Source organism: Salvelinus sp. IW2-2015, linkage group LG26, assembly GCF_002910315.2.
Source record: "Salvelinus sp. IW2-2015 linkage group LG26, ASM291031v2, whole genome shotgun sequence".
NCBI lineage: Eukaryota > Metazoa > Chordata > Actinopteri > Salmoniformes > Salmonidae > Salvelinus > Salvelinus sp. IW2-2015.
Genome location: NC_036866.1, coordinates 17,188,296 through 17,198,875, shown reverse-complemented (window position 1 = coordinate 17,198,875; position 10,580 = coordinate 17,188,296). Strand labels below are relative to the sequence as shown.

Here is a 10,580-nt window from a genome sequence, read left to right as displayed (position 1 = left end):
CACACACACACACACACACACACACACACACACACACACACACACACACACACACACACACACACCTTCTTCACCCTTGTCCTTTGTGGTTTTAAATAATAAATAGAGGGCTAATTGTTGAGACTCAAATTATTTAATTACTGGGTTGCTCACTCTTCAGGGAGACATTTTTAATTAAGTTAATATCTCTGCACACTCTCCTCCCCATATCCCTCCCTTCCTCCCTCCCTCCTTCCCTCCCTTCCTCCCTCCTTCCTTTTGCCTGCAGAGCTCATGTCTTTGTAATGTTTGAATCTGTCACTTTGTATTGGAAGTGAAATCTGCCACTTTCACTTCATGTAGGTCTGCTTACACCATAGACTGTTGGAGGAAATTACCATGTAATATTTATTTGGTCACAAGACTCCCAAGCTTAGAGAGAAAGATCCCTGGTATACATCATTATTTCTGAAGCCCAGTGGCATGTATTCATGGATGCCAAGGGAAAATATTTTGTCACAGCACCCCTCTGTCTCAGTATGTGTAGTCCATGTATTTGATGCTGTCTGGACCAAAAGAGTATGACATGTTGCGGAGGTAGCATTTGATTGATTGATGCCAGCAAGCATTTGGCCTCGGTTGATAAAAAAATTATAAACTAATTAGCCAATCAGTGTTGAGCTGAGCTCAACTGTGGGTTGTCCTGGTGCAGCAAAATGCCCCCAAGGGAGGCCAGTTTGGATTTGGCTTCAAAACAATCAAATCACATCCTAAGCAAAACTTAATTTTAGTTTCTGGCCTGCTTGTTTTGATGTCCTGCAGTAGCTAGCTTGCTAAATCGGCCCTTTCCTAAACCATGGATGGAGATGGGGATTTAGATGTGGTTTTGACTTAATCCTCTGTACAGGTCAATGATTATGATGACGATTATGATCTAATCATAAATTAAATGTTGTGCCACTGGCCTGAGACGACTGAAGTTCAATATTTGGCCTAGCCCTTTTAGGCTCAGGTTAACTAGCTAGCTAACTTAGCTGGTTCATTGTTACCCACGCGAGAAATTTAGGTTAGCAAGCATTTTAACTAGGTAGCCTATGACAACAAAAACTAAAAGTGTGCTGTATGACAGAGCCATAGAGAGTGGAGGATGGTATTGGCGCTCAACTAGTCTACAAGTAGGGTGAGTAAAAAAATGTTTTTACTTGCGCAAGCACAAACACACACACACACACACACACACACACACTACACAGACAACACACACACACACACACACACACACACACACACACACACACACACACACACACACACACACACACACACACAGCGGAAAGATGTTGCTCTCAGGTTTTGTGATGAAACAAATGTATGTGTAGTTGAATTTATTCCGCCACTGTGTGCTGTTGCTTTTTGTTGTCTCAGCCTTATTGTAAATCACTGTGGCTTATGAACTAATGGTTAAAGAGCAAACACACGCAATTATCACAACATAGGTTATAATATGGCTTTTTTACTGGCTTGGCTTCCTCTGTGATTTTACGTACACACTGCTACTGCTGAAGCCTGCTAGTCTGTGGGGTCAAGCGTGTTAGAACCCTGCAGCTAGGGGTCAATACTACAGCTCTAGAGACAGTGAGATGGTGACCAGAATGACCCTGGGGAGGAGGGAGGGAGGCACTTAGAGGCAACACCATGTGAGCTTGTTATCTGAAGCATAGCTAGCAGGGGCAGGTATCAACCTGGGTGTCAGAGTGGTAGAACTACTTGGTGCCTACAGTATCTAGCAGGCCTGTCAGCCACCTAGCGTATTTTAGATCCATCACCCCTTCAGGCTGAGCTGCCCCAGCAGGACCTGAAGCCCAGCCAGAACCAGGGATGCATCCCAAATGGCACCCTATTCTACATAGCCATTGCTACAGCCACAGCCCCATTCTCAGCCGCACAGCCTCAGCCCCAGCCACACAGCCCCAGTCCCAGCCACATAGCCTCAGCCCCAGCCACACAGCCCCAGCCTCAGCCCAGCCAACAGCCCAGTCCCAGCCACATAGCCTCAGCCCAGCCCCAGCCGCCACAGCCCCAGAACCCAGCACAGCCTAACAGCCTCAGCCCAGCCCAGCCACACAGCCCAGCACACATCACACAGCTCAGCCCCAGCACACAGCCCAGCCCCGCCACAGCACACAGCCTCATCCCCAGCCCACAAGCCCCACAGCCCACAGCCAGCCACAGCACACGCCTCAGCCAGCCCCAGCCACCAGCCTCAGCCACAGCCCCAGCCACACAGCCCCAGCCACAGCCACACAGCCTCAGCCCCAGCCACACAGCCCCAGCCACACAGCCTCAGCCACACAGCCTCAACCACGCAGATTAGTGATCACTAAACTAAAACTCTGCTCCGATCTGCCTGTCATCACTCTCCCCAATGAAGTCAACACACAGTGCCTCGTCAGTCACCCACAGCACACGGCACAGTGCTGCTACGGCAGCAGACTATCATAGCTCACTGCTGGGAATGGGAGTGACTAACATTCTAGCCAAATGTATGTTTTAATGTATGTTTTAGGAAAAGTTGCAACTCTGTAGTTTTGGAGCAACTCGAAAGCCCAAAGGCAGCTGTAATAGAAGATTATCCTTAAAAAGGAAGATCAAATAGGCTCAATAAGCTCCTGTTGCCCTGTGCTAATTCAAATGTCGTTCTTGAAACTGTTTTAGTGTCACTACAACATTCAAAAAGAGACCTTGCTTGTTTTAGAACTTCAGAAATACTGTCATGGTTTAAAAAGACAGCCCACCTAATTATAATCAAATACAAAAATATGGGAATAGCAAAAGCTGCTGAAATGACACCACCCTTTGAACAGAGGGTAGACATATCTGCAACCCTCAAATGAAAACTAAGGCCTACAGTTTTATTTGAGACCGAATAAAAGGAATAAAAATACATTCATTTTTGTCCTGGTGTCTGCCAGGATTTCAAGAGAGATGTTCAATTTCAAAATCCCCCCCAAGCCAAGGGTACAGGGAACTATGCCTAAATAATTCAACTTCGTTTTGTTCACAGAGTTTCTGCGACAGTTAGATTGACTATATCTGTCCAACAAAAGAGAAAACAGATCCAACCTCAAAAAGCAGCCAGGAGTGAGGATGCAGCCTGGAGGATATTTAAGTCCTTCACCAAAAGTCTGGCCCAATAAGATGCAGTAACACATTGGTAAAACTCACCGGGTTGAAAAGTACTAGCCTAATTATTATCATTCCTTCAGCCTTTTACACACTGACAGAGATTTATTTACAGCACTTGCCAATGCTATCATTAGGATAGACAGAGAAAAAACACCTCACCTTGACAAAGAGGACTCCTTTGGCTGCAAGGGCGTCTTCCCCTCGCCCGTTGGGGTAGCACTCGTAGTGGGCATCCAGTATGGGATAGCGGCTGGCCAGCATGAYGCCGCTGTTCAGGAACTTGAAGTGGGAGCAGCAGCCCTTCCAGGCGTAGCGGCCCACATCACTCAGGATGTAGGGGAAGTAGTGGTGCAGCTGGTGCCTCAGCCTGGACATGGCCCGGTGGTCAAACACTTCCTGCAGACACAGGAAGTCCAGGTTGGCAGGGAAGAAGGCAGAGATCTCATGGTCGAATCCGTCGTCACCYTGGCGCCGCTTGCGACCGGTGTGCTTCTTGAACATGGAAGTGCGGTGGGACAGGGTGTTGTTAGAAGACACCCCCCCTGTCAGGCTCTCTGCATCACCTTCCCTTTGGTGATTCCCTGTCCCGGCCTCTGGGGGGTCTGGCTCTGGGGCACTGATACTGATCTGGACCCCCGAGGCATGCATGGGGCAGTCTGGGGAGTTCTGGGCCCCTGTGGTGTGCAGTGGACAGTCAGAGCTGTTCTGAGAACCAGCAGTGTGAAGGGGGCACTCTGGTGTGTTCTCTCCACCAGCTACATGGACGGGACAATCTGAGGAGCCCTGGTCCCCTGTTGAGTGTATGGGGCAGTTTGGACCTGTGGTGTGTAATGGGCAGTCTGAACCTGCAGTGTGTATTGGGCAGTCGGTTACGGGTTCGGTCTCGGCCTCGGCTGTGTTGTCGGGCCGCTGGCCCAGGGAGGATGTCCGTCGGAACCCTGTGACCAGGCTGCTGAAGGAGGTGGCGCTGATGGAGGTGTTGGTGGGGGAGTCGATGTATATCTTGATCTGCGGCCTGCTGGCCCCGTTACGGATGCGCTTGCCCACCTCGCGTGCACGGCGCTGGGTCTCAGACAGGTTGTTGAAGCGTGCCAGGGAGTCTGGCAGTAGGCACACGTTGGAACTGCCGAAGCAGAAGCTGCGGCCCTGCGGTCTCCAGTCGGCCAGTGACGCCACACCCCCCTGCTCAGCCTGGTGCTTGTCTGGGCGGCGGTGGGTGTAGAGATAGGGATGGCGGGCCGCCTGCAGGGTAGCCCACAGCAGGAAGCCCAGCAGAGCGAAGGGCAGCGAGGCCAGGAGGAGCAACAGGTAGAGCGGGGTGGACACCAGCACATACAGCGTCACGAAGGAACAGGGGTCCTGGGAGCGCCGACGCTTCTCCAGAGAGGTTGCCACGCAGGAGGACAGCAGGCGGTCCAGCAGCCAGTAGCAGGGGAAGATGAAGCCCCATGACAGGCTGCTGAGGCACCGTAGGAAGGCACTAGAGTAGGGAGAGGTGTGGAGGACCATCTCTTCTCTGGCTCACATGAAACACTTTTACACTAAAATCAATGGGGAAAAAACTAAACTCAAATCTACCCTCCCCCCTGAGTGGAGAAAAAGACACTACATGGTTCCCTTCGCTTTCACCAGCACGCTCTGAAGCTCTTTCTTTGATGACAGGAGGCTCCTTTACCCTCCCCCTCCCCTCTTAACAGTGGCCCTCCAATGGAGGAAGGATGAACTATAATCTCTGGGTGGAGATCATTTTGACGACGTGGAACTAAATGCTGCAGTCACAAAGGTTCCATGGACATCAGGGAGTCGGATCTATGAAGAAGTAGATCTCACTACTATCTCAGCATCAGAACCTGCAGATAGAAGATGGAGGAAAGAAGGATAGAGGGAGAGATAGAGAGAGAGAATGTATAAGAGAAATAGGGAGAGAATAAATTGAAGGGGAATTAGCTGTGCAATGACTCACTGTGATGAAAATGTGTGGTCAGCAAAATGGGCCTTGTTAATTTCACTAATGTCCCCCAATGGTTAGAAATACTGCTTCACAGATACATTGTTTCTGATAGGCTTGTGTGCATGCCACAAAACAGAGATTCATGGGTGTGTCTCTGTGTGTTGAAACAGTCAAAATGAGACATGTTTTTATTATAACACAACAAAAACCCCAATTGGTTTTAGTGACAAAACATGGTTTATAAATCAGCAGAATTCATAGCAAATAACACTGCTGTAAACGATCTTTAGACACAGGAGGCAATCAGTGGGGTAACCTTATATGAATAGAGGTTGAGTGAAAAAGGGAAGTAATCCACTCTGTATAAATAAATCATGAATCATGAATTGTTAATTCATTCATTGAAACAGTTGAGGGTTTAACAACACTGGAGGCCACTGAGGCCACTGGCCTCAGCCTAACCCCAGAGCCACCAAACCATATTCAGCACAACCTGGACTGTATGTGGCAGAGGCCCTGGGGCAAGACTGTGCTACAAAGACTGTATAAATGATTATGATGTTTATTTATTTATTTTTATTGAACCTTTATTTAACTAGGCAAGTCAGTTAAGAATAAATTCTTATTTACAATGACGACCTACCAAAAGTCAAAAGGCCTCCTGCGGGGACAAATAAAATAAAATCAAGATGTAGAGCTTACAGTGAAATGCTTACTTACGAGCCCCTAACCAACAATGCAGTTTCAAAAAAATACGGATAAGAATAAGAGATAAAAGTAACAAGCAATTAAAGAGCTGCAGTAAAATAACAATAGTGAGACTATATACAGGGGGGTACCGATACAGAGTTAATGTGCGGGGGAACCGGTTAGTTGAGGTAGTATGTACATGTAGGTAGAGTTATTAAAGTGACTAGCTTCAGCAACATAGCTTCAGCCTGTAAATCAGCTACAAAATGTGTCGGCATCGAGTAATTGTCTCTGGCCCCCTCCCAGTTAGGGGGAGTGATGAGCTCTACAGCAGAGTCTCACTGCGCGCTAACAATTGGACATAAATAATGGATTTTTTCGAACAAAACAAACATTTATTGTGGACCTGGGATTCCTGGTGTGCTTTCTGATGTAGATCATCAAAGGTAATGGAATATTTATCATGTATTTTTGTGTTTATGGTGACGCCATCTTTGCAGCTGTGGTATGCTACTTTTGAGCGCCGTCTCAGATTATAGCGTGCATTTCTTCTTCTGTAAAGTGTTTTTGAAATCTGACATAGCGGTTGCATTAAGGAGAGGTATATCTATAATTCAATGTGTATAACTTGTTTATCATCTATATTTATGATGAGTATTTCTGTTGAAACGATGGGCTATGCAAAGTCACTTGATGTTTTTGCATTTAGTGAATCTAGTCGCCTCAATGTAAACTCCGATTTTTTGATATAAATATGAATTTAATCAAACAAAACATGCATGTATTGTGTAACATGAAGTCCTATGAGTGTCATCTGATGAAAATAATCGAAGGTTAGTGATTCATTTTTATCTCTATTCTGGTTTTTGTGAAGCTATATTTAGCTGGAAAAAATGGCTATGCTTATTGTGGTTTTGTGGTGACCTAACATAATCGTTTGTAGTGCTTTCGCTGAAAAGCCTATTTGAAAGCGGACACTTTGGTGGGATTAACAACAAGATTACCTTTAAAATGATATAAGACACATGAATGTCTGAGGAATTTTTATTATGAGATTTCTGTTTTTTGAATTTGGCGCCCTGCACTTCGACTGGCTGTTGTCATATCGGTCCCGTTACCGGGACTTCAGCCATAAGAAGTTTTAAGCCTGATCAATTTACTGTGTTAAATGAGGCCTCACCTCCTGGTTACACTAGTGACCATATCCCCCGTGCATCCCGCAAAGGCGGAGGTGTTGCTAACATTTACGATAGCAAATTTCAATTTACAAAAAAAAACTAGCGATTTGCCAACGCTAAAATCAATGTCTATATATATATATTTTAGCAAGGTAGCTTCATACATTTTTCTGACATTTTTTTTCTTCTCCCCAGCATGTTTTTACAAAAATATAGATTTTTCCGCAAGGACATATACAAGATCCACAACATAACCTTCACTCGAAAWCAAAACTCCAAACCTACAACCTGGTTTTGGACAAAATTCAGCCTTGTTGATTAAATTTGACACTTCGCAGCCACCAGATTTTGACATGTGAATACAGTTTGCATTGAATTGTGGGTCATATCAACCCCGCAMGTGACCAAAGTTGTTCACTCGCTCCCTCGAGCTAAATCAAGGGCAGACGGGGCAACGTTAGTGAATTGAACCTCCACTGAAGATGGCAATAAAACTGCATCCGGTTACGATGGGGATTCCCCCGAGGGAAAGTGGCTACCTCAAGGGCTGAGGGGGTAAAAATAACGTGTTTGGGCTGCAGCCCCTGTCTGCATCTCAAATGGCCCATAGGGCTCTGGTCAAGAATAGTGCACTATACAGGGAATAGCATTCCATTTTGGATGCAGACCCTGTGTCTGTCTGCTAGACAAGAAGTATGCCCTATGATGAGGCTGGCTGAACACTAACTGCATCCGTCTCTGGACCTATGACCACAACCATGTTGGAGTGAAGTGCAGGCAGCAGCAGCAGCAGCAGCTCCCACCAGGGGCTGTTTGTGACCTTCTCCTCGGGGCTGAAATGGCAGTGGGGACGACTGGGAATATGTTTTGGTCCGATGACGAACCATTTCAATGTGAACTCTTCTTAGCTGTCTTGACATGGGCCTCAGGGGGTTGGAGAATGTAGCATTTTTCAAACACCTGAAACAGCCGTTTCCTGCAATCTTGAGCCATAATCATTATGCTTAATTCTATGTAAAAAAGGTGTCTGCAAATCTAAACATACCTCTTGAGTTGTCTGTATCCTCCTGACTAGTGGTTATAAAAATACAAATAAATGCTGCATTGATGCTAAAATCTGGGTAAAAGACTGAAAGCAATTGAATCTTAGTCAGTACATTTAATTATTGCTTGATTTTCTAAAGTCTAACAACCTTGCCAGCAGGCATGCCAGCTCAGATAGTTAGACAAGCTAACTACTCGAACTTGATTGATAGCCTGAAATGACTTCTTGGTAGCTAGTTATGAGTTTGTGAAATTGGGAACCTATCTGGGCTAGCTAAAGTCAACTTCATAAAATTGCTAGGTGGCTAGTAATATTACAGAGAAACAAAAATGTTTAAAAAAAATCTACACTTTTATTTATATTGTAGTAATAATACAAAAAATGACAAATCTGAGGGGGCATGTGCCCCTGTGCCCACTATGGGCATGACGCATCTGTGTCTTGACACGCTAATTTTCTTTGCTATATGAAACTGTCAGTGTTTGTTGAAGTTAAGCATTAATAACTGTTAACTATTCTGTCTTCAATATAGAGTATGTGCCACTTTGTCAAGATGATAATGATGTATATGCATGTTTACAACAATCTGAGGAATTTCCCATCAATTTCCCTCTGCATAGCATTCAGATCGATCATATTGGTATCTTGATGTCCAAATGACACAGAGATAGCTCTCAATTCTGAACCCTATGTGCTTACACAGAATACAATGCAGAATCACACCTGTAATTCCAACTATTCATATTGAGGCAACATACTTGGCTTCCAAAAATCCCTTGTACAGTGCCTTCAGAAAGTATTCACACCCCTTAACCTTTTCCACATTTTGTTGTGYTACAGCCTGAATTTAAAATGGATTGCATTTAGATTTTTTGTCACTGACCTATACACTATTACCCATAATGTGAAAATGTATTCAACCCATTTGTTATGGCAATCCTAAATATGTTCAGGAGTAAAAATATGCTTAGGGCACATACTAAGTTGCATGGACTATGTGTGCAATAATAGTGTTTAACACAATTTTTGAATGACTTCCTCATCTCTGTACCCCACACAGTATATGTAGGATCCCTCAGTCAAGCAGTGAATTTCAAACAAAGATTCAACCACAAAGACAAGGAAGGTTTTCCAATTTGTGAGGCCACAAAGAAGGGCACCTATTGGTAGATGGATAAAACAAACAAAAAGCAGACATTGAATATCCCTTTGAGCCTGGTGAAGTTATTAATTACACTATGGATGGTGTATTAATACACCCAGTCACTACAAAGATACAGGCGTCCTTCCTAACTCAGTTGCTGGAGATTAAGGAAACCACTTAGAGATTTCACCATGAGGCCAATGATGACTTTAAAACAGTTAGAGTTTATTGGCTGTGATAGGAGAAAACTGAGGATGGATCAGCAACACTGTAGTTTCTCCACAATACTAACCTAATTGACAGAGTGAAAAGAAGGAAGCCTGTACAGAATACAAATATTCCAAAACATGCATCCTATTTGCAACAAGGCACTAAAGTAATACTGCAAAAAAACTTGGCAAAGCAATATAATTTTTGTCCTGAATACAAAGTGTTATGTTTGGGGCAAATCCAATAAAAATGACTGAATACCATTCTTCATATTTTCAAGCATAGTGGTGGCTGCATCATGTTATGGGTATGCTTGTAATCGTTAAGGACTGGGAGTTTTTCAGGATAAAAAATAAAAGGAATGGAGCTCAGCAGAGGCAAAATCCTAGAAGAAAACCAGGTTCATTCTGCTTACCACCAGACACTGGGCGATTATTTCATCTTTCAGCAGCACAATAACCTAAATCACAAGGCCAAATCTACAATGGAGTTGCTTACCACTAAGACAGTGAATGTTCCTGAGTGGCTGAGTTACAGTTTTGATTTAAATCTACTTGAAAATCTATGACAAGACCTGAAAATGGTTGTCTAGCAATGATCAATAACCAATTTGACAGCGCTTGAAGAATTCTGAACAGAAGAGTGGACAAATGTTGCACAATCCAGGTGTGGAAAGCTCTTAGAGACTTACCCTGTAAGACTCACATCTGTAATCGCTGCCTAAAGTATTTCTACAAAGTATTGACTCAGGGGTGTGAATCCTTCGGTAAATTAGATATTTCTGTATTTCATTTTCAATCATTTTGCAAAAATGTCTAAGAACATGTTTTCAGTTTGTCATTTTGGGGTATTGTGTGTAGATGGGTGAGAAAAATATATTGAATCCATTTTGAATTCAGTCTGTAACATGACAACATTTGGAATAAGCATGAATACTTTCTATAGGCACTGTTTTAGCAATGATCATTTTGATTGTGCTTTGGCTACCAGCTTTGAATCAGCTAGTGTAATATATTTTAATCATATCTAATATGCTTAATCCACCTCACTGTTTAGGGTGATGTGTTAATGCTGTGTCATGATGATCAAAACAGAGTACAACAACACTGGACCTTTTTATGAAATTAGACAAAGCAAATCTGCACGCACAAGCAGAAGCAGGAGAGATAGAGAGAAGTGCAGAGGAGAGATAGAGAG

General features: G+C 44.2%; 1 protein-coding gene and 1 pseudogene across 1 annotated transcript in view; one reads left to right on the top strand and one right to left on the bottom strand.

The window, feature by feature from the left end:
* The window catches only part of LOC139023077 (sphingomyelin phosphodiesterase 3-like), a 7,330-nt pseudogene extending 4,977 nt beyond the window's left edge, over positions 1-2,353 (top strand).
* The window catches only part of LOC111952175 (sphingomyelin phosphodiesterase 3), a 55,673-nt gene that overhangs the window by 20,127 nt on the left and 24,966 nt on the right, over positions 1-10,580 (bottom strand). Inside the window, exon 2 of the mRNA XM_023970727.2 lies at positions 3,325-5,015. Within this exon, the coding sequence (XP_023826495.1) occupies positions 3,325-4,674 (1,350 nt within the window). The 5' untranslated portion in view covers positions 4,675-5,015. The remainder of the gene's footprint in view (positions 1-3,324; positions 5,016-10,580) is intronic.